Source organism: Euwallacea fornicatus, chromosome 31 (assembly GCF_040115645.1).
Source record: "Euwallacea fornicatus isolate EFF26 chromosome 31, ASM4011564v1, whole genome shotgun sequence".
NCBI lineage: Eukaryota > Metazoa > Arthropoda > Insecta > Coleoptera > Curculionidae > Euwallacea > Euwallacea fornicatus.
Genome location: NC_089571.1, coordinates 1,966,273 through 1,992,310, shown reverse-complemented (window position 1 = coordinate 1,992,310; position 26,038 = coordinate 1,966,273). Strand labels below are relative to the sequence as shown.

Here is a 26,038-nt window from a genome sequence, read left to right as displayed (position 1 = left end):
AAGCGCGCTAAAACACTTTTTTTTTTAACCTATTTTTGTTTACAGAATGTACCAAACTCAGCGATACCAAGAGCAAAAAAATTTATGTCTGGGAAAAATACCATAAAAGTACTTGGTACGACCAAATTGTTTGTAACAGATTCGGCCCACAGAGTTTAGTGTGGCGGAGGAAGTAATTTTCGTCTTGTCACCGAAGATTTTTCGTTTTGCGAGGCTCCTTGAACGTTACCAAACAGGATCGAAATTCAAATCATTTTAAATGGAATAGAAAATAAAAAATTGATATGTAGAACGCGAAGATTAAAACATACTTAAACGTATATCAAAATGGTTAGCACAAAGTCTCGATGTGTTTTTGTTTTATTTTCAAAAACCGATGCATTTGCATTATCAAAAAAAAAAAAAAAACATTACGGTCTCTCGTGGGAAATAATCACGTCGAGCAGTTCATCCTGAATATAAGACTTCCAATTTGACATGAAAATATCAAAGAATTTTATTCCAAGTTGGGTTACGAGATTTTGTACTTGAATCGATAAGGAGATAACCATATATGTATATAATCAATTAATAATAAATAATAATTTATTTCACATTACATTTTGCGCATGCTCTGTATAAACTATGGAAGTGATTGATAAGAGGCGGCTTCGATCATAAAACTGCATGCGGTTTATTTATGCCTGCTTCAGTACATTACCGTACGCATCGTCCATGACGGATATGCTTTTGAAAGAAGCTTTTAAAAATTAATTGAAATTACTTCATTTTATTTTACTTCAAGGAAATAAACCAGTGGTGTATCAAATTCATGAAAAATCCCCTTAAACCTCTCGAATATGGCTCGAGTTGATAATGAAATCGAGACTAAAGGCGCCTCGTGATAAAAAAATATATATACACTGGCGAGCGTAAAATTCGGGTCACTTCGAGATTTTCAAATATAAATGTATTGAAAGAGAAGTGATATTTTTCGCTGGCATGAATGCTCCATGAAATTTCGGATCATTGGGAAAATGTTTACGGTTCTGCATGGTTCTACCATGAAAAAAAAAAAAAAAGATTGATAAAATACCTTCAACATCAAAATGTTACAGTGCTTGGGTAATGGACACCTGTACAATACATCGGTTATTTGGGTACAGGATCATGTTTTTTTTTACCATTTACCCTTAACAAGGTCAAAGAGCCTCAGAATCGCTGAAGGCTATCCTTTTTTATTTTTTTGGAAGTTAGGAAGGCAAAAATTTCGAAAATACTAAAGTGACCCGAATTTTATGCTCGCCAGTATGTATCTTAGGCACGTACCTATTTCGAAATTCGAGAATTTTCCGCAACATTAATTAAATTTTAATCTCCTCAAATTATTAAATATTTACTATCAACGTGTACCTACAGCACGAGCGATGTTAAATTCAATATTGGGTCTTTATTCGGCACCAAACTGTATTGCTTTTCAAAAATAATAGCTCGTTTGTTTCTGCCTCACTTGGTATTATACACATGCTGTATAAACTGACCATTGTCGTGCGTTCGATATCGCGTTAAAAAAATTTTAATGATGCTTTAAACCTCTCATACGATCACGTGGAGGGCAAAATCGCCTTGATGAAATGCTAATTGCAATTATGTCATCAAATAAATTAAGCGAAAAAATGAAAACAGCAACTTCCAGCAACAATCTAATTTAACTGACCAGAAGTAGTCGCAATGTCGTGTACTGTCACTTCAGACTGTTGCTTTTCAAATTTCAAAATTTTTCTATTGAAAATTTGTTAATGCACAATGCTTAAGAAGAAAACTCTGTATTTTTTTTTTTAATTTATCAACTGCTCGTAGAATTTTCTCGCGTTTTCTTGATAAAACTCATTTTACTCCTATTCGAGAATTCAAAGCTACATTCATTAGGAATTCACTCAGAAGCGTATTTTCGCAATTTTACAGTCTATTGCAATGATACGGACGTACCTTTTGGGTTAAAACGTTACGAATTTTAGGAGTTCGGCTGTACCGGTTAAAACTTTAAACCAGAATTATGTAAATTGGTAATGGAAGCACACGCCGCACAAAAATGCAGGAAAAGCCGCTCGATGTGTTGTAAATTTCGCGAGTTTTGCAGGGGGACCGTAACGGATTTTCTCAAAAACCGGCGAGATTTTCTCAACGAACGAAAATAGATTTCCGCGTATCATTGAATTTCTCACGTCAAGTCCATGAGAGGGGTCCACCCTCGTATATTTTTTTGGGTTCAGAGCTGGGTAAAATAAAGAAGATTAAAACGACATTTTCATTTCATCACGTTTGATTAAAGGAATTATTCTTCAATTTGCAGCGTACGCGTGCTCGCTCCCGGTCAATTCGGAGACAATGTCATACTTAAAATGTTAAGCTGGACGCCCTGTACATTTTAATATAGTTCGGTCCGCCGTTCTCGGCGTCACTTCGACTAGAACCGCAGACTGCGTCGAATTATGACCCAAATTTCGAACAGAAATAAAAAATCGACGACAAGGTGTTAATTAATTTCATGATTTTCTAATGATGGTAGCAACTATAATGGTAGTAACAAGTATTTATTACCGACCCATACCCATCGGACTGACTATGAAAAGTATTGGTTCAACATTGAATATTGTGTTCTGCGTTCCCTGATATATTTACATTATCTGCATGAATCACATTGCTCCGTTCGTTCAAAATGATTAATTTTATTCATGACCCATTATCGCATCGGATGATAAGTGATCACTTGTCAGTGAACATGGCACGGGTTACCAACTTTATAAATCATTATCTATAAAGCAATGCAAACGTCAAATTTATCTTCGTTGGAGCTGTGATGACAACAGGCACACATATACACAGTTTTACCTTTAAAGTAAACTACGAACGAGCAGCTTGCGATAATCGGTTGACCGGAAATGACACCTACATAATTGGACAACTTCGATTTGAACGTGGCGAATTCATGGCGATTTGAATGTGATAACACGATTTTCGGTTCTTCGGTGGTTTCGGTGCGATATCGGGGTGTATTCTCCGTGCACTTTGCGGGGTCTTTCACCCTTCCGGACCGACGGAGAGCAACAGGTAGCCCGCCGGCGTCGCGACGCCTGTGAGGCATCCCAGACGTCTATCGATCCGATCGAAAGGCATCTGCCTGTAGGTAAAACTTGGGTTGGTTGTAATCGTAAAAAGGCGGTTTCACGTTGAATTGAAATTGCCAAAAGGACAATTTTGGTGGTTCGTATTTAATAAAAGAAATTATCTCCGATCGGCTGATAATAATTTGTTCATGCGCCGTAACAAAACTTTGCGCTCGCGTGTTCTTTTTTAATAAAAGGGAAAGCTTTTAGCATGTAAACGTGACGAAGCAGCGTTTCGACTTAGGGTTTGCGGCTTTGAATTATTGAGTTTGGAAGGGTTATAAAATAAGCCCTTTCCAAGAAATCCAATAAAGTCGGCGGGTAACGCGGGTTTGCTTTGTTTTTATGTGTGTTGCGGAGGTCTTGTTTGAAAATTGGTTTGGTCAATAATTGATAATTGACTCATCGCCTTATTGCCTCTAAAATCCTCTCAGTGACATTCCCGGGGACACCGAAAGGATTTTTTTCTCCGTGAAAATTTGAGATGTGCAAGGGGTGCTGAAAAAACCTCATGAATTCTCATTACACATCATCGAGCAGCTATTTCATACATTTTCTACCCTTGAATATCGAATAAATATCTTCTTTTTTTTTTTTTTTGTAATTATGCTTTTTTATTTATACCTGTCCGATCTATTTCTGTAATTTGGTGATAAGCTGGATATACATTTTATTGGAAAAAGTACTCTCGCAAATTAGCATTATTTTGAACTTTTCCATGAATTTTTATTAGGGATAGTGTCGTCGCATGCATCAGTTTTTAAAAAAACCCTAAAATTTTGAAAGTCGACAAACACTAAAATCCTCCAACATTTTCGTGCTACCGTAGGGCCAAACGTGTACATGAACCAACCAAACGCCCTAAATATTCACAACATCCTGTCTTTTGACACTTTCTAGAAATATTCTATGGCAGTTTGTAGCCTCTTCTACAATATACTACGTTTTTAGCTTTTTTGATAAATAAACGTCTCATTCGCTTCCATAGTTTCTGCTTGAAATATTGATCCACTGACGACGTCAGGACTACTTATGATTTAGAATGCTCGCTTCTCTTTTACAGTAAACATTATCATTAGGGTGTGATACGCTAACGTTCGGCCAGTCGTGGCCCCCATTTCACCCTATTTAAACTTAGCTTGATGGATGATCTTAATTAACTAAATTGCCATTTCATCCTGCTTGCCCTGGTTCAGCTATTAATTCTATTCGTCCCTGTGGAACCCGTATTAACTAACTCGATGCATATGCACTCCGTCAAGCGCCTGATTAATTGCGCAGCCTCAAGATCCTTTTTTTCTGGAAACTACAATTACTAAGGATTTCCATTAATCCTCGGGCAATCGACGACATTCTCGAAACCCACGAATTTCAAGCTCACGTTTCCCTAATTTTCCTCCAAGGCACGAAGCCCCCGAGGGCGTGTTTGCAGCCGAAGGTTTCTGAACTCGTTCCGAGATGGCTTTCACTTTCAGCGACGTCTAGGAATCTCTTGCTATTTTCTTGAGAAAATCAATCAATTCTCAAAAGACAAAGGAGCATGTTCTACAGAAAATGTGTATTTGCATGTGCATGCACACGGCGCCAACCCACATAAGATAAATTTGCACTCAAGGCAATGTGTTTTATTTCCATCATCCATCCCCAACGCCGCGAACGCAGCCTTAGCGAATATGTCCTTGTCAAAACGATGGGTACGTACAATTGTACATAGAGTCTCGTGGCTTTGGACTTATTATTGTTCCTGAGCAGAGCTGACTGTTTCGAAAAGGCTGCGGGAAGAACTTCAGGACATTGGCAATATTTAATAATTATTACCGAAAGTATAAACCTCCCGGTAAGTTTATTAGCAATTTGTTGTGCCCGAACAACAATATATTGTATATGAATACATTTTTTAGACAACCACATATACAGGGTGAGTCGGGAGGATCGTGCCAAACTTCAGGAGCGTGTTGTACATGAAAAATTAATGTAAAAAAACTCAAATGTTGTTGTCCGATTTTCGTTTGTTTACAAGTTATAGCGTAAATAAAATTAAAACATAAAATTTTAAAAAATTATAAATTTCATAATATGGAATTTATTATGAAATTTATAATTTTTTAAAATTTTATGTTTTAATTTTATTTACGCTATAACTTGTAAACAAACGAAAATCGGACAACAACATTTGAGTTTTTTTACATTAATTTTTCATGTACAACACGCTCCTGAAGTTTGGCACGATCCTCCCGACTCACCCTGTATAGTGAAGACATTACTGACTAAAACTTCGGAGAAGCGCCATATTACTGTTCCCCACTTCCCGACTTAATGCCCCGTCATTTCCTTGCTGCGTATTAGGTATGAGCATGCAATAACTCACATTTAACGTATATTAATCACTCAAATTTAATATTTACTACGAAAGCGAAAAACTGCGTATTTAAGCCTGTATAAAAAGCATAAACTCTATTTCTTTAAATGGAGTCAAACCAAACTGGTATGTTTATTTGTAACTATATACTTGATATTAACACACTTATTTATTAATATTAGTAATGGAATTTGTATCGTTATACGCTTTAAAGGATATTTTAAGCCCTCGAAACGCATTGCATAAAATTGAAGCTCGTTTTAAAATATTATTCAGAACTTCCCGGTTGAAAATAGAATTATGCTATTTTGTTATTCAATGGTAATTTTCGTTCCTGTGTAAGGATTTTGTTTATCTGCACGCGGGAATAAAATATTTTCCATTTTATGCTATAATAAACTATTATAACATTATAAATTCACCTCTGGGCAACTTTAAGGAGTGGCCCTGATATTAAGGTTAGTATATGAAATTTAATTAACCATTATGGCAACTGTGTACATACATATTAAAATTTCGGGTTCAAGTAAAGCAAATTACGTTTAGGTAATGGATGTTGAAGGGAGCGGAAACTGGAAACAACCTACAGTTAGTAAATTAGCTTCGAAATTATTTAGTAAATAGTTGCTAAGAACCTATGAATATAAATTAGGTAAGACTTCGTCTGGGCTCGATAATTTCCCGATCCTACACCGGGTGTGTCGAGTGCCATCCAGGCCTTTAAGTATGATTGGACGAGTTCACGAGTTAAAAGGTACAATGAGGAGGAATGAGGACGATGACCCTAGAAATCAATTAGAGATTGCTTTATTGTATTAATGCCATTAGTCGTTTTTAGCATCGATGGGGATGTGAATAAGATCGATGATGGCGCCGTTGTCCGAGTGTTTTTGGAAAACCTGTTTTAATTTACATTATTTTTGTAAAATCACCTATTAAAACTAAAATTTCACCAAGAACGATAGTTTTTTGGAGAATTTCTACTCGTTTTAAAAAAAAATCATCTCACCTAAATCGAATTCAAAGGTTTGTTATGACGAACCCAGATTCATGATGACGAAACGATATGATCATTAAAGGAATCTCCCCGTACGTAATAGGGCGAAAACGCGTGGTGTTGATCGAACCTATTTGCTATTTGCTGTTTACGATCATACATTTGACTGACAACAGCGGACAAATCAAATGATCCAAGATATGCATAGGATACTTCAAGGTATTCTTGTTTTTTTCCAATGATCAATCTTCATAATATCGATGCGAAACGAAACACCTAGGAGTGAAAGTCAAGGCAGTAATGTGTAACACCAGTTGAAAAATATTAAATATTTGATAACCTTTAGAACCCGACTTGTTTCAGACTTATAACAATCTATTCGCAGCGACAGTACGTCTTTCGAAATGCAGTTGAACCACACATGTATATGTCGGAGAAGCACAAGGGTTGTTCAGCTTTTCCATTATTCTTTGATATTAATAACTAGACACTAACTAACAAAAGACACTAAGCACTACACTATAATTAATTATATGATACCGACGAATTCACAGACCACTCTTGTCCCTTTTGTGGGTTCCTCGTGACTACGTCTGCAATCGAAGAGTTATCCCGACTGCGGTATTTTCGCCCCTTTTTATATGAACAAATGCCCTAAAGACTAAACATAAACATAGACATAAACACGATTATTCACCGACATATACAGGGTGGTCCATTGAAAACGAAACAATCAGTAGTGACTATTAATTGTAAACTGACCAGATTAAGTTTAGTTGTACTATTTCACCAATTGTTATTGCTTTCGAATAATAAAAAAAAATGGATTGGGCGAAGAGGTCCTATAGAGTGGCCGGCTAGGTCTCCAGACTTGACTCCGTCAGACTTCTTCTTATGGGGCCATTTGAAAGGCAAGATCTACGCAACAGAACCGGAGTCTTTGGAAGAATTGCGACGACGAATTGTTAATGAATGCCGTCTGATAACTCCACAGATGCTTCAAAATGTTAGGACTCGTTTTGAACAGAACTTGTATTACTGTATGGAAGCTAATGGTGAACAGTTCGAGTATCTTATCAATTAAAAGGACTTTTGTTGATGTTTTACTATTAATTTTCCTAATTTACGATTTTGACAGAGCACTCCACTTGTTGGCAATTTAATCACATTTTTCCAAATTTCTCGAAAACTACTGATTAAAAGTTAGTTAATTTGGGTATCATTATAACGAGAGTCGAAAGACCTTTCAAACAAGGTGCTACTCGACCATACTTTCCATTTAAGATTTCAAGGGTTTAACTCACCCCGGCTAGGATGTTGAAGTGAAAGGAGCGAGTATACGTTTATAATGTGTCCCCCTCGAATATAAAGTTTACGTGTCCGAGCATTTTTCAAATATACGTTTCGAAGTACCCGCAAATGCCTCTGTTTCGTTTTCAATGGGCCGCCCTGTACATTACAAAGTTAGACAAAAAAATCAATGGTATAATCAGGTGATGAGAATTATTCTGGTGACTGAATGTTCTATTGAGCCACCTGCTAGTGCTCTCTAGATGTAATTTCGAAAAGATACATGGCGATCAACTCTCAACGCGGGCTCTGGCTGCATCTATGTCATTGAGATTTCGCTTTAGAACTGACGTCGACAAATCCACACCAGCCTGCAGATTCGGAATGCGGTTCACGTATCATTTAATCTTACTTTCATGCTTAGAGGTTCGATAAATCTTTTTTTCTTTTCATCTTATTTCTTCTAAGAAACAGGGTGGACTGGTAAAAAGGAAAACCGGCAACCCCAAACTTTGCTTCGATTTTAATCCTGAATCAAACGAAATGCAAATTTTCCATTTTCTTTTCGTTCCACCGTGAAGATGTCCAAAACCTTGCGACATTTTTTAACGGTTCGTTAATATGGCAAAAAAACGATCCACAAATTTCGTCTCTCCTGTACTGGTTACTTCCGGTGCGCGAAAAGAAACGGTTCAAGAGGTTTCTTGCTTGACTTGAGAAATTAACACGCCGAGGAATGAATGCTTGATACAATTTACACATTTTCCAAATTAAAAATACTCCAAACATACCTGGCCGTAAACTCTGTTCTCGGAAACTTAATTCCGTTAGAAACAGTGAACGAATTTCCCCGGGAATATGAGGAATATAAAGTAGGGAATTAAGGAAAAACCGGGTTAGAACCCGTCCTAGCCTTAAACGGGACGATATTCCATGACTTGGCTAAGGTCCTCTTCTTGCTTTTAAATTGATGCAATTTATATTTATGGATGTAATGCGTTTCCAGGGTACTAAATATTTAGCACTTTTAGCAGCTCTCAGCTAACAAATTCTAGGGCATCAAACTTACGTAAAATTGAGTATACAATTCAGCGTGTGTGTGTGTTTACTGCTGCAAATCATGATTCATCGTTAATAATTATGTTTTGCGGGTTTTAAAGGCGTTCTGGTAATGATATAAAAACGTACTGAAGCAACCGCAAATTATGACTAGCAATGTCGTTAAACGCTCTGATAAATATTTGATGTAAAATTCGCCGTAAAACGACTACTTATTGACGGCTGCACCGTTTAATTAGCTCGATCAGGTTGACTTAAACGTTTGAATAACGCCAGGAAAATATTAACAGAGGGGGGGGGGAACGTACTTAACAATGTAATAATTTTACCGTTAGCGTAAAAATTTCAAAACAAGACGTGGTGCCGGGCCTCTTTACGTTACTGTTAAAATATAGTTTACAAAATTTACATTCGCAATTTGGCCCGTAACAGACTGAATCTGTGACAACTTCCGTTGACCCCAAATCCATCAATACGGTTAAAAATTGTTTCGAGTGAATGCCTCAAAGGCAGTTAACTGGGCGGGGGCATATTAAAACTCCATTAAGCCAACTTTTAAATTTTAACGATGGATACATGTCGGTTATATGAGTTTGTGAACTGTAATATGCGCGATTTTTTCAGCTACAAAAAGATTCATTCCGAAATCCTTTTTCGGCTCGAGTTCTTTCGGGAAAACAAATTCTCGAAATGACAATGAAATCTTTGTTAAGCCCAGCTACGAAATTACCACCGCTAATTTCGTATTTTACACAAAATAAACCATTACCGGGATTATGTATGATTTGGAGCGTCGTTCTCTGTTGTGAAAATTAACGAAATTTCAGAATTAACTGTGCAGTTTTGTGCGAACAATGACATTTACATAATTACAATGTAATTCATCGAGCTAAATTTCATAATTTAAATATTTTGTTTGGCATTTGGAGATGCGTGTTCAATCCGAGAGGCAACTTTCACACACATTAAGGTGGAAAATTTCCAGCAGTGGAATTTTATCAAGCGGGGAATATAATTGTTAAAGATAAATCAAGAAACACGTATGACTTACCACTCCACCGCCTACAGAGTGCACCAAAAGCGATTTTCCCTGAGTTAGTGCTCCGATCTCGAACAATAAGATGTAGGCGACGGTGTAGTTCATTGTAATGGTAACGGCGTCCAGGTAAGACAGATCGTTGGGCAGTTTGTAGACGTATTTGGCTGGGACGGCTACCAATTCGGCCCATGCTCGGAATTCTGGGAGAGCAACCACCCTGTCCCCGATCTAAAAATACGACTTTTTAATGCTGTTGTTGCAAGAACTATTTAAAAAAATTGCAATTTTAAAAAATACAATCAAACTAGTTGCTTAAACAAAATCAATAACGAGTTTTAATTAATATCCACCCACAACCTCTAAAAATATGATTAATCTCAATTTACAAGTTTTAATTACGACCAAATATGCCACAACGCGAATAATTTAACTCGGGAAACTTAATTCGACCTTTGAGTCATTTCCACCATAATTATCCGAAATTCAGTCTTAACTTCAATTTCTACATTTTCTTCATTTTCCCATTGGGATTGTCGCACGAGGCGGCAGAAGTACATACGTAAATTTTTTAAATCAAATTATAAAACAGTCATTCGACTATTTTTGGTCGGAGCTGTTGAAATTCAAATAGAAAATGCAATTTAAATCACGCAAACGCCTAGAAAGTCGTGCCATAAGTTATACCTCCAAGTACCTATGACCAGACATACAGGGTGAGTTTTTTTTTAAATTAAACGTCAATATCTTAAAAATTATGCCGGTAGGGGCAACGTCTGAAGCCACGCCCACCACAGTGTTATGGGGGAAGATGATTGAGGGTATGATGAACTCACTACCTTTTACCAAATTCACCCCATCCGCTCAGTCACTTTTTCTACAACATGGGCATGGTCGTGACATATCGTCGGAAAGCAATTGCAATAAGCTATTCAATGGTAGTAAAGATTCTGGGATTCCCCCTCAAATGTATCCGATAATGCCTGAAATACAATAATCCGTGAGTAAGACGTTTAGACGTAAAATTAGGTAGTTTTCAATCAGCAATAAGTAATAGCACTGATAGTTAACCCGAAGTTTTATTGTACCTATATCCACTGCCTAACGGTTAAGACAAAACGTGGTGATGCCCTATCCTGTTAAAATCTCAGTAAATTTTCGTCCAGTTGTAATTCACCAACTTCATTCTGCTGATTCTCTAGCTCATGAATTATCGTGGTTCAATGACGTTTTCTAAAAGGTCACGGTAGATTCCACCATTCAAATTACCGGCAATAATGGTCCCATGATAGCATCTCTGAGGTACCAGATCCAAACATTCACTTCTTGTGGATATTGAGTGCTTGCCCCTCTCATAAGATGGAAGTTCGAATCACTCCAGATTCTACAACTGCGCCTATTTAGAATGTCATTTAAGTGAGATATGCACTCATCTCTGAAGCAAACGTTCAGCAGTAGTCCGGGGGCTGATGGGTAATCAAAGCCTGCATCACTTCGCAATACCAAATTCGACGGTCTGGATCGTCTTCCTTCAACTCCCGATGGAATGAATGAAGAAAATGAAATTTTCTACGTATGAGATTTGTGCTGTTTTCGAACTTTTCAATCTGATGCTGTTGATGGTCCCGTTAAAGTAGATGCTTGACCCTTACACAGTGATGGATTTTGGTTAAATTGTACGAGAAGTTCGATCTGAGGAAGCTCATCTAGTGTCCTAAGTTGGTTCCTTTCTTATTCGCCACAGGACCGGTTTTGTTAAATTTTTGTATTAATTTCCTAGCCTCGGGAAGGACTGATGCTCGTTCCAAGAGGTCACTAGTGAATTATTTCTCTGGTTCGTAAAAGACAAAGTTCCTCAACACCATATATATTTAAAAACGATTTCAACCCGTCCCGCAATTGAATGAACCGTATTTCGATTGAAAATTTAGTTGAAGAAACACGAAGTGAAACTCGGAACATAAACAAAATTCGACGATTCACTGAGTAGGAAAATATCCATAAACACCAATAAAAGAAAATACCTCATTTTTCACGTTTAACGTTATTATTAATTCTTTGGTAATAATGGGCGTGTATAATGGGAATCTCGTTAGTACGCTTGCATGGAAAATAACAAAAACCTATTATAAAAAATGATCAATATCCAGCGACAAATGTGACCCTTTGATTTAGTTACAATAAAACTTTGAACTAATTATCAATTCTATTACTTATTCCTAATGGAAAATCGTTTAATTCTCCTCCTAGGTGTTTCCCCCTCATTCATTTTGCCCTTTAAAGGCATCATCGGATACATTTGCGGGTGGAATTTGGGAGACTTCGACATCATAAAACAGCTTATTGATAGCGCTTTCCGACAATGCGTCACAACCAAGCCCGTGCCGCTTAAAACAGTGACTTGGGGCGAATGGGGTGCATTTGGTAGAGGGTGGTGAGCTCGGCATACCCTCGATCATCCTCCCCCAATTCGTATCGTGGTGTAAGTGTTAATGGATTTTCCCATTGCCAGCATAATTTTCAAGGTATTGGCGGCAGTCATGCTTTTAAAAAATCCATACTGTATACAGCGTGTCCGAGATACGGATGTTGAGTATGGGGAGGTCGCAAACGGTACGCCATGCAAACCTAGCTAAGTGGAGGAAAAATGATGCATTCAAGAGTACTTTCACCATTCACACAGATCTGTTGCCCAAGGTGACTGCAGAAGCATCCGGTGCGCCTCAGATAATCACAAACTTAAGCAGATTTTTAAAAAATATTTCGACATACAGGGTGTCCAACAAATGTGGGCCACTATACGTATCTCGAAAACTGTGACTAGGAAAAAGTTGAAACTTGGGCATCATGTGTTAAAGTGGAGGTGATCTATTGGTCAAAAAAATTTTCGTGAAAATACCCACCTGGAACTCTAACTTTTTTGGGTAATTCTAAATATCTCGAAAACTGTAAAAATTAGGTATAGAACACTATACACGAAAAATATTCATAATGCTCCGCAGAATCGAAATTACATATAATATATAGGGTGTTCCATTTAAAGTAAGTGAATCGACGTTCGTTTCCGGTATAAACGGAAGTGGTATTTTCATGAAAATATTTTTAATCAATAGATCACCTCCACTTTAGCAACGATGCCAAATTCTCAGCTCTTTCCTGGTCACAGTTTCGAAGATACGGATAGTGGCCCGCGTTCGTTGAACGCTCTGTACAAGAAACTCAATTTACGAGAGATGCCTCTAAACTGGCTACAAAAGTGACCAAAAATTTAAGTTGTTTCTTGTCTGAAGCACTTTGTATCAAAAGTTTGTTATTAATATTCTCGCTAATATTTCACAATACATTTCCCCTTAAATGTTGGGGACATGCCGGATCTCCAATCTCTGAATTAGAGACCGAGACAGGACACAAAATTGAAAAATGCAATTTTAGTTGTGACTGTTTTTCTTTTCACGTTACTCGTTTCCCAATCGATTTTATAAATAATATTTGTTTCACAAATTTCGATTCCACAAATTTAATTTTAATTTAATTTTTCAGTATTTCTCTTATTAAGCTTTTATTACTTGTTGCACGTTTTTACGTACTTTAATCATTTGCGCAGTTTGCAGATACTTTTTCGTGTTCCGGATTAAAAACAAAAACCTCTGTAAATAACTACAACTTTCCGGGCTCTCAACCAAATTGGGCAAAAGATCTACTACGTTAAAGCGCACCCTTCAGACACGTATGCAATTAATGTGTCCTCTATCCAGACACAAAGTTTTTACGTGGCTTTAACTAGAACGTGAAAACATAAATTTCATGGAATAAAACTTAATTCTTGAAACTAAAAGCAGAACACTGTTTATCGATTTGAGGATTTGTGTTATTACTGGAATTTTTTTATCGTTTATCGCCGAGCTTTCCAGGCATTGTTTGAATGTAGTCATGAGCGCTTACATCTATAAATATTGATTTAGATAGAAAAAACAAACAACGGGTTTGTCAAACGATGAATGGGAATTGAAATGGTTTTGATGATATCAACCACGCCTGGGGAGGTTTTATGGGAGTATCGATTGTTCTAATGGGTGGCGATGTTGAAAAGATAGGAATGTTTCAGATTTCTTTATTGCACGTATTAGAGAGTGAACTGGAGGAGACGTTTGCACTGAATGCTGAAGAATTACGTTTTTTTCTTTTTTTGTTAGTGCAAAAGTCACGTATATTTTTAAGAAATTTAACATTCGAAGATACGTAAAATGCTTGTTCAAGTATAATGAATTGTTTTAACAACACTAAATGAAAAAATAATGCAGATGTTAACATCCTGATGACTAAAATATCTCACTCGACAACAAATAAGACGTTTCCGCGAATAACAATTATTACAAATACCAAACTGCGATGTACAAACTCTAAATTTAATTAACTCGATCGCACATTAAAGTAAACAGATTTGACTGGAAAAGTTGCCCGTCCGATAACAATGTGACAATCACTAGAGCAGTTTACTGAGAGCCAATTTAATTCTAATTATTATAATCAGTAATATGGTTTGGAAATTTGCGTGAATCACCAAAGCCGCTGGGTCGGCCATTTTCTTTTTCAATTGTTTCAACTGTCCCGGCATTTCATAAAAATATCCTTGTCCAGAGAATTCTGATTCAATCTCGTTACTCCAAGTTTTACGCAATTTTCAGAACGAGAGCACAACATCTCCTCTCCTCGTTAGCCCTTAAACAAAGTTTTGTTTTAAGCAGAAATCTAGTAAAATACTCGTAAGCAATCCTGCTAGTTTACTCTCCATAAACTTGACTGGAAATGCCCGTTTTAGTTTTGCAGAAATTGCTTTTGAATTCAGCGAAGTTTCCAATTTAATAGACTTGGCATTCCTTATCTCCGAGCGTCGGAAATGAAAACCAAAGAAATTGAGCCATTTTTAAACTTTGTGGTTAAATCACCTCGTTAAAGTACCGCGAGTGCGAGAAGGAGAATCTACTACCTGGAGGAATTAACTTTTTTGTTCCATTATCGAATTAAGAATAAAAAGTTACTTTTACGAGATCTTGGCCCTGTTAATGCCACCGGAAATAGCCTTTTTTGGCCTCTGGGCCTACGATTTTTTTGGCAGTATTAAATTTCGATAAGCGGATTAGTTCCCGCGACACGTCAATTAGATTTATAGTCGGATATGAGGTGTCTCGGGTTTATACAGGGTGACTGTCCCTTTTTGGAAGACTGTACGGCGCAGTTCATACGACGTATGACGGCAACTCTGCACAACGTGAAAAGTTGCCCTTTATGGTTGCACCTTTCATGGACCGTATCACGTACATAATGAAATGACACGTAAGTAAAGGCAGCAACTTGTCTAAGCTCTGCAGGTAGTACTAAGATACTGTTTGAGTATCGCATAAGCGATTGGGAAAGGGGGTCCTGAACGTAACGTAAGGACCTGTAATTGTTAAGGTCGCGCTGTCTTTAAGAAAAACGGTACTCCATTATCAGCTTATAAAGTACAGGGAATAACGAATCAAGCCCAGAAATTTTGATTTAATTAATTCCATACATTGTTATGTACCGTCTTATCCTTAAACCACCCTACGTTACGCCTATGGATCTATTTCTCCCTTACATTGTTCCTATTTGATTTCCCATGAAAGCCTTAATGGTGATGTTGCAGCGCAACCAGAGTACTGGTTCGTTTAAGAAACGTCATCCTTTTGTCCGATAGGACAAAATCATCAAAATATAGTTGACTTAGACCAAAGGTCTGAGATCTGTTTTACCTACTAACTACCTTTAAGGATGTGCTCTAGAAAAATTCATGTCACCAGTTGTACGCCCATGGCTCCACAGTAGTATAAGTGGTCGAGACCCTCTCGTTCAAAGATATTCAAAAAAGACAGACGCATTCTAGAAGACGTTCGTATACCAGATTCATAGAGATTCCGTTATTCTAGATTCATCCACATTATTATCAGATTGTTGAATATCGTCGCCGAATCTCTTGTGTTCTAAATGCTCGCGCTATCTTCCCCATTGCAAGCACTAGTGAAGTAAAGAGTCGTTAGCGAGACGTCAGATCCTGACAAACCTACATCGTGGTATCGACCGCGCATAAAATACCGGCTGGCGTCACAACAACACTTAGAATCGCTTTCTTTGCCGCAACTACCAATAACCAAATACAAAATTTTCCTTTTCGGTGGCACCCACCTGGAAGTCTTCGACACCTTCTCCGATTTGTTCAATATCACCTGCACACTCGAATCCAAGGATGAAGGGACATTTCGGGGCGGCATCTATAGCTCCTTGGCGCACCATAAGATCTTGGAAATTCAGCCCGCTAAAAATAAATAAAAAAAAAAAGATTAACATCATTAACATACAACGGAGTGAGAAATTATTGAAATTGCTGCGACATCGAGGCGTAATAATATCGACGTTTATTTAGGTAACGCAATCTGCACGTGAACGAGACCTCCCTTGTTCGCATAGATCAACTTTCCTACATGGTTTACTTGTCGATTTGTCAACCATGCCATAAATTATAATCACGTGGCACCCCATGACATTAGCCCTAAGAAAATTGAATGAAACGGCAATCGTTAATAAGAAACCCATTCGACAGCAGACAGTATATTCATTGTAAGCAATTTTTACCAATAAACTGGTAGACGATGGCTGCGTTTTCCCATCAAAATAAAATAAACAAAGCAGCCTCAGAATGCGGTCTGCTATCCATCAACGTTCAGTAAATTAAAACACTTAACGGGCTTTACGAGTTCCAGGATGAAATACCAGGTGATCTTTGGAAGCGTTGGGGCCCTTTGTAGAGCACGACGGGAATTCGCGCAATTGATTTTGGCCAGTGGCAATTCACGTAAAACAACGCGGAAAAGCGGATCTTCTCTGCATTCTACCTCTAGATCGATCGCGGATTAATCCGAAGTAGCGGCGCTTGTCGGTACTACCTGCGCCTCTGGACGGTCTGGATATTTTACGTAATCTTTACCTATTTTTTCGGTCGCGCCGAACTCTCAACTACGTCACCCTGTATATTCCAACTCGTTTATAAAAGCATCAACAACAATTATTCTATTTTCGACTTTCCTGTTGGACACGGACAATGTCTGCACATTTTGCACCGTTCCCTGCAAGGGGTAAATGCACTTCCGGACCATACGGCGCCACGTTGCATAGTTTATTAGTTTCCCCGATGGCGTAAGCCGCTTTTTTCCTACGTTTTCCAGGCAATTTTCCCACTTATTTCCACTTTCTGTTCAGCTATAATACAGTCTTGAGCCCTAGCGTCGCCCAACGCGAACGTGACCCCACTCGTAATGGGCATAACTTTATGAATGTTGGCATTATAATGATTTTTATATGTGGTTGAAAGATAAGGAGGGAATCCTTTGTGAGTCGACTTCTTTTCTGTGTGGATTATCTAGTCTCGGCAACAAATACGTTTGTACGGCCTTTGGCATCCTCGCTCGCGGGAGGAACTTACAGGAGGAAGTTCCCTTCGGCGCCGAAATGAAAATATCGCATTTTCCCGTATACAGAGAACAAAAGTGACTTATGTTAATATAAACGTTGTGCAACACCTCGCGTTCAACTGTATCAGCTTTCCGGGGATCTTCCATTACTCCATCAAATTCATTGCCGCAACGTCAGACCGGAGCGTCAGACACATCGTTACATACACGTCATTCGAAACTATGTGTGTTCTGTCAATAGGCTGATGGAGTGCAATGGGGGTCAAAAAACAGTTCATTTCTTATACGGAAATTTTAGGTAATTTTTAAATCGCTGCTCGCTTCGTTACTTTACAAATCGACGTTCTTTGGAGATGGAACTTAATACTGGTTAAATCCGAATGTATTTGTAAAGTACATAATTTGTTTTCCTTAACATCGTACAGAAGTAGTGAGTTTAAGCCTCGAGACGTAATTCATCCCTCTGTCACAGATCAGATCTTTTAACTTCCATCTTTCTACCAACGACCGTTCGTGAGAATAAAGACAAGTTGAAGCTTTCAGTCGCTTTTCTGAACTTTCCATGGATACTTCAGTATTTACTTGATTACTGCTTTTGTAGAGGAATACGACTATATAAATGTACGTATTAATATAGTACGTATGTAAGTACGTACGTATACAGGGTGTTTCCTAACTACGTGTAAAAAATTTAAAGGCGTAATCCTCGACTGGTTTTGAGTCAAAAATGTCTAATAAACATGTCCGCAAATGCCTTGTTTCCAACATACAGGGTGTTGAAATGTGACAAGAAAAAGAGATTTTATTTCCAAAATGACTCAATTTGGGTGTTTGAATTTTAGAAAAGACAATTTTTTGGGGGAATGCTTTAATGATTAATCATAAGAATTGCTGAAAATGACCACCATTACTCATAACGCACGCTTCCATCCTTCTTGTTAATGATTGTCTCACTCTCTCGAAAACTCCTGGTGTGTTGCGTATCGTTTCGCATTTCAAAAACCATATTGGCCATTTCTTGATTAGTGTAATTAGGCATTTGAAAAATGTTCAAAACTGAGATATAGTGTCTGATTTTTAGGACACAGAACTAAATTCTTTCACTTTAGAGAGTAAAACACCAAAATAACACTGACTATCTTGTTTATAGTAGTGGAAGTAGCAAAAAAACTAACAATAAACAAGTTAGTAAATACCACCAAACCTTTAGAAACCCTTTTCAACGTCTTTCAGTCAACACCCTGTATCTCGGAAACAAGGCATTTGCGGACATGTTTATTAGACATTTTTGACTCAAAATCAGTCGAGGATTACGCCTTTAAATTTTTTACACGTAGTTAGGAAACACCCTGTATATATAGGTACTTTCAAATTTTGCTTTTAGTACGAGTGTCATTATTGACATGTATTTTTTAATTTTCGTCTCTGTTCAGCTTCGATTCATACGATCAGTGAACTCTGGATCGGGTAGTTAGGACCAGATCTGGCTGTCCGACGTTGACGGTTTAAAAGAGTTGACTGCACATTACTTTAATATTAATTACAAGTGTTAGACAATTTCGTGAAGTACGTACACTACGTACTAGTGTCGCTACGATGCTATCTTGTAGTCAGAGATGCGCTGTGTGCCGCATCGGCCGATACAACCGCTATATGCCCATGATGGCGCTGCTGCCACTCAAGATCTGGGTAAGTGTCTTTTTTCATATTTCGGGTTTTCAGCACTGTCTCGCGTTTCGTTCCTCCTCACCTGAATTCAACTTACTGCGACCCCTCATGCGTGATAGTTTGCCTGCGGCCCCTTCGCAGGATCTCGTTCGTTCGTCTTAGTCGATTTCGTCAAATCCCGCTTCTCGATCTTCTTATTCGAGATTAAGGCTGCATTCTCCATACATCTCATTAATATTTCTATTGCTTTCTTCCACCGGTTAGTGACGATCCGAAACTCCCCTCGCTTCAGTTTGTCCTTTTTGTCACAGCCAAAGGCATTGGTGCAGTTTCTGGTGAGTTGAGACGATTGCACCAATATGACTACGTCTTTCGCTCCCTTAATGCTTTGCTAACCTAAATGCAACTTTCCGGCAAGTTTACCTCGCACTTTCGTCAACTTCGAGGGCACCTCGTGATTTGCGAACTATCGCACTTTATTGAGATTAACGTGCACGCATTAAAAGATTTACGACTTCCACCCAAGAGTCTCCTTGCAGCTATGCCCGTGCTCTCTTACGTTTCGCATATTTATCGCGTTAATAAAGGCGGTAGAAATTTATAAGCCAGTTTTCCTCTGAAGACCATCAGCCACCTACGAGTAACATTAAGCCGGACACGCCATAAACTAATTATAATTGGGCCTTCGGAAGTAATTAAGTGCGAACAATGCAACATGACACATAGTCTAACAATCGCTGACGACAATACAGGTAGTGTCCGGGAAATGAGGGAAAATAGTAAAGTGCAACAACCATAATAACGGTTAATCATACGTGTATGTACGAACAGTTTCAAAACAAGTCGTACAATACGTAAAAAGCAGCGATATTTGAACAGCATCAAATTTGATTAGGCTCTTAATGGCCCTATTAATCATGCCAGATGGCATTAGACATGTCGGATGATTGCACATTTGCTGAGCGGTAAACCACACATTAGGTTGTGACGAAAAAATGCATGTGATAGCCCGAAGTGGCTAATAGGCCCTAACTGACTCATCAAGAGCAATTAAACCGTTTTGCGGCCTTAATCCTAAATTTTCCTACCCAGCGTGGTTTCCCACAGTATGCCGAGGACCATGTTCCCCCCTATTAACGCACAGCTTATATGCTATTGTGTTGTATAAGCATTAATCTCTCTATCATAGGTTAATTAACAGAGAGGCTAAAGTTAACTAATAGACGGGAGAAAAGTCATAAATTCGAAAGGAATTCCTCCACTAATAATAGACTTCTCGAAAGATGAAACATTCCGACTGACGGATCCCGAGCGATTGGATAATGGGCTTTGTAATTTATTAAATTACCCCCTGAATTAAGATATTTATAAGTCGACGTTCAGATTTTTTTCAAAGGCTAATTTAAGCCTGAATTGATTAACGTATGTGTTTTGATACGGGATACGGGTCTCACACTCGGTGTCCACAAAGGACACATTTGCGTTCAATAATAAAAGTGAAAAAGCAAACATAGATAAGAATGTTATCGCAATGTAACGATATATCAAAAGGGCATTTTGCGGAGGACTTTTATCCCCTTCGAAAAATGACAAAAATACGTAATACAAAAGACGTGAACCTGGAACGACTGAGAGCAAATCCTTTTAACAAAACCGATTTAAGATGCGACATGGCACCTTTAAGACCGAATAAATCTAATTTATCTGCAATACCTTCCAGGCAGACAATTTCCCTAGGGCGTTTTATCTAGAGACACTGACGTTCAAGGAAAAAATACATATCTTACTTTTCAGGGTTTTCTACTTATACCGTTATGAAAACTCTGGCATTCAACATCCGTTACATTGAATGGGAGAGATTTCACTTTCGTGCCTCCTGTATCCATCTGTTAAATGACGCCATTTTGGCTAGAGCACCTGACGACACGATCGCTCCAATTTAAGAGTATAATTGATTGATTTCATCAAGTCCCGAAGACGCAAATGCGCATTAAACATTAAACAAATATGTCAGAAAAATCCTTGCGGGTGCCGAATCTGCAAATCGATATCCAGAAAATATACAGGGTCTTAAAACACTTTATTTAGATAACTCCAAGGAGGAATCCGTTTCAAAAATACGAGGAAGGACACTTACAACCTTTCACCGAAAACGGTGAAAGGTACTGAATTATTAGGACTACCGGAAAGTTCTGTCCCTTCACGAAGGAGAAAATTTTGCAGTTTTTCATCTATCTAACAATATTTTCTGCACGATATAATTTCCATTATCGTTTATGAGTTCTTGCCAGCGTGATGGCAATTCGCAAAACCCATTTTTGAAGAACACCTAGTCTTCGAAGACGAAAAACTCAAGAAGTGCTGTTTTGGCCTCATGTTCATTTTTGACCTTTTTTCCCGCCAAAAAATTTTGCAAAGAGAGGAACGAGTAAAAGTCAGAGGGTGCAAGGTCCGGGGTGTATGGTGGATGCGAGAGAATTTCCCTACGTAGCTTTGCGACTTTCTGGCGAGTAGTCAAAGCTGTATGTGGTCTGGCATTGTCGTGGCGCAATATGATTTGCTTCCTGTTGAACATTGCCGGCTTCTTTCCTTGGAGTGCTTTCTTCCACTCACTCATATGCCAACAATATTTCTCCGAATTGAGCTTTTCGTTGAGTTTCAAAAGCTCGTAATGGATTGGTCCTTGGATGTCCCACCACATACACAGCATCCTCTTTTTAAGGCTCAATCCAGGTTTAGGAGTGGAGGGGGCAAGCTACGGTACGCTCTTTTCCTTACAATTTTTTCATCCACTTTTCACCACCAGTTATCATGCGGTCCAAGAAAGGTTCATTTTTGTTCCGAGCAAGCAGAGATGTGCACGTGACGATGCGGCCATGCAAATTTTTTCCACTTAAACTCATGAGGCACCCATATGGAATATTTATAGACCAATCCTGGCTTGCGAATATGGTCCGAAATGGTTTGTTGAGCTGAGTTAAGTTTCTCCGCGACCTCCGATGTTGTTAGAAAAGGATCTTGGCGTATCATGGTCGTTACAATATCGCCATCAATTAGAGATGGCCGCCCAGAGCGTGCCTTATCATTAAGATCGAAATCACCTGCTTCAAGTTATTCGAGCCATCTCCTACATGTTCTTTCTGAAACAGCATCTCCTCCAAACACTTTCACTAAATTTCGACATGCTTCGGTAGCATTTCTACCCTGTTGGAATTCATACAACATACAGTGCCTCAAATGAACTTTATTAGTACCCACGTTTTCACGATCGCGTCTGGCTTAATAATGACATGAAATATCTTTACTGTAGTTAATTTCGAGAGAAACATGTATGTACATGCAGTTATAAACAAATACGGCCATATATGGCTCGAAAGAGTATGCGCATACATGTTTAAACTTGAAACGAAATTATCGGACGGAACTTTCCGTTAGAGCTAATAGTTAAATGGCGGTAAAGTTGGCCATTAAATGATCAAAAGTAGTCTGCTCAAAAGTTAAAAATATCCGAATATTTTTTATATAATCCCAAGAGGAGATAATCTCGCGGAGAAAAATCTGAAGTTCTGGCAGGCCATTACACGCGCTACCCTTTGCTTTTAAATCCAGCAGTTGGAAAAATACCATTTAGACGATAATAATTCATTCTTAAAATCGCATGGATGTGTGCAATCGGAAAATTACATTTCTATTATTATTTCGACGATGAATGTTTTTTCGAGAATACCTAGTATCAAAATTAATGGAATTTACGGCATTACTAACGGCTTGCTTATCTTCAGGGTTTACTCGATCGAAGCTCAAGAGACTCAGATTACGATCCAGTACACCAAAATACATGTAATTCGGTTGAGAACGCTCAAAATGTGGTCCACTTGGTATTTGCCTATTTCCGTTTGTAAGATAATAAAATTTAACCTCACCATGCTTCTCTACATTAAAAAAAAAATAAATTTTGCTGTCATATATTATTATTAAACAAATAAAAATTGAAAACGGAAGATCGATATTACTCATATTATATATTAAGCTTCTTCGAATTTAAAGAAAAATAAAAATTTAGAGACAAACCCAGGCCCATATCTTAAATGAAGAAGTAAATTATGATTACTAAAAGCTGAAATATCAAATTTTTCCATATACTCACATCTCACAGAGTAGAAAAAGTGTTCATAATGAAGTGAAATCAATTTTTATGTCTCTTTGAAATAAAGCTGTAAAAAATTAAAACTTATTCGATAACTTGAACTTTTCTGGGATATATCGGACTTATGTGGAATATTGGGTAAGTAACTTCAAAATTCTGATAAATTGGCTTGAATTTGGAAAATCCTGCAATCACAAATATTGAACATAATCCCTCAAACGGGAATGGCACCGCTCGGTTCGTTCGTGAAACATATTTCTCCATAATAGCCTTCATTATAATGATATTATATTCCTTCATTTCAACTAAAGTACATATACGTATACATAGATATCATACATTTACTCATAATTTCATACAATCAATATCGTTTTCCACATTCGCGCCACTGGCTAAGTTATGTCCTCCATTTTTTGAATGTCAGATTGGCCAGCACGTTTTTCGAATTTTTATTACATTTTTAAGATATTTCGTAAATTTGTACTTCTGTTCCCACACATTTTTCAGGTCACTTCTCAAACAAACTCAAAAGTTAGTTTGAAAATAGTTGAATTGGACTCAAAAAAATTTAAACGTTCAATATCGAGGCAAACTTGTACATACAGTGTGGCCCGTTTGTGTTGGGGTCAGTCTGTAAAAAGTTTATTGATTGTGCGATTTAGCCTGGATTTTTTAAAATTATTCAGCGCGATAATAAACTGCACATTTTCGGCAAAAATGGCCTCGCGGATGTAACATTCAAGGCTTACTGTGAGAGTTTCTAGGAGCGAAATTTTAATAAATCACATTAGCGATTTAAAAAAAAAAAAGCTGTGGACGCCACTGCACACCTCTCAAAACGGTCCCGTACAAAATTTTATCGAAACATTTCAAGTAATAACGGTTTTGTAGAAGAATTAAAAATGCACACTGGGTACTTACTTATTTTCAAAAATTTACAGTTCCATCACAGCTTAGTTATGGCCTCAGGCTTATACAGAGCAAATAAAACGAAAAAAAAACGAAAATTACACCACAAGAGACAATTAAGTTTTCGCAACTTCTACCGAGCCACCATTTTCTCCGATGCGCTTGTCATTCCTTTTGCGCATGTTCGAAATTGAAATTATTTAGGAAAAGTCTATGACGTGCATTTTGCCTCGTTTCAAGCAAATTTTTGGAAACTGATGGAGTTTCATCGAAAATATTATTTATGCGTTGCACAGTACTTCGACTTACCGGTCTACCTGGATGTCCGATGTCGAATTCCGCATTCTGTCGCAGCTTCTGCTGCCGGGCGCACGCACGTTAACACCAAAAAGACGAACAATTTCTGTTTTTCCTCTTTCACTTGAATTTTCCACAATTATCACGATTAATAGTTCAATTTGTATGAAGAACGAACAAGTTCTAATGTCGATGTTGACGCTCGTTGCGCTTGTTTGACAGTTAAACACTTCACTTGTTCTCCATGGCCGACTACGGATTTTTCGAAATAAATATATACTGAGGGTGCGCTTTTAATTCTTCCGCAAAATCGTTATTACTCAAGATTTTTCGTTAAAATCTTGTACGAGGCCGTTTTGAGGGGTGGCCACTCCAGTGGCGCGCACAGATTTTTTCTAAAAAAATCGCTAATGCGATTTATTAAAATTTCGCTCCTAGAAACTGTCATAGTAGGCCTTGGATTTCGTGTCAGTCGGGCCATTTTTGACGAAAATGCGCAGTTTATCACGCTCTATAATTGAAAAAATCCGGGCTAAATTGCACAATCGGCAAACTTATCACGGACCCCAAAGCCAAGGGGTCACACTGCAGGTAAACTTAATCATAGTTGAAAGTTTTCGATTGATGTACTGATCCGACGGTACTTCAGCCTTCCTCCGCAGTAGGTACATAAAGTCCAGACGAAGTTCTTAAATCACTTAAGCAATTATAAAGGAAAACCTTCAACACTGATGGTCAGATAGCAGACAACTTTATTGGTGGTACCCATCAAACGAGTGCCCTTGTCATGTTCGATTATGAAGTACTTCCGCTCTTGCCAGTCAGTCAAGATTAAGAGCCGACCCCGTAATGAAATTAAACCCGAAGAATTTCGAGAGATAAATTAAAATATTTTTTTATGAATGGGACTATTTTTAGGACAACGACAAAGGCATCAGTCACCGCGACTACTGTATTATCAGGTCCTGTAGTACAAAGAGATTGTCGAAAGGCAAGGGTTATTTAAAAAGCGTATATTTGAGGCAGCCACGTTTGTTTCCATCGCTAGAAAATTAAAAGAATTGTTAAAACTCCATGTTCGCCTGCCCGATAAGCAGCAATCGATGTTAACGAAGTATCCTGTTTCCCAGTAACAAGTGCTTTTGACATTAAGCATATCCGGTGATTTCGAGGATCGTCTAAGTATGATTGTCTGCGCATTCATTACTTTATAATGTTTCGATTTCTTGGCAGTTTTGAACACAATCATCCGGTGAAATTCAGGTTTTTCCACCTCGATTATTTTAACTCGTACGCCTATTTAAATTTAATTATGGACACTCAAAGAGAACTAAATAATTGCCTCACTGGCGCAAAGCAACATTTCAACACCAAACCTATTTCCTATAAAGTCGAGCTGGGCACATTTCAACATGTTAATTTGTTTTACACAGTTAGAGAGCTCATTAGTTATTCACTCCTCGATGTATTTGTTATCTTTGTCGCAAAATGAGTAACAACTATTGAATATTTATTTCGTTCTTTATCTTATCGCGGCCTGGTCTATTTCGAGCTTGTCCCGATCAATCGCTCACAATAACAATAACTGGAAATTTCTAATACAAATTATTATGCATAATTGAAATTAAAACATATCTGCTTCG

At 37.9% G+C, this 26,038-nt stretch overlaps 1 protein-coding gene across 1 annotated transcript in view; it reads right to left on the bottom strand.

Annotated features, from left to right (window-relative positions):
- The window catches only part of LOC136348072 (synaptic vesicle membrane protein VAT-1 homolog-like), a 44,606-nt gene that overhangs the window by 11,803 nt on the left and 6,765 nt on the right, over positions 1-26,038 (bottom strand). The window contains exons 2-3 of the mRNA XM_066298624.1: positions 16,092-16,221; positions 9,903-10,118 (exon numbers count right to left, since the gene is read on the bottom strand). Coding sequence (XP_066154721.1) covers positions 9,903-10,118; positions 16,092-16,221 — 346 coding nt within the window. The remainder of the gene's footprint in view (positions 1-9,902; positions 10,119-16,091; positions 16,222-26,038) is intronic.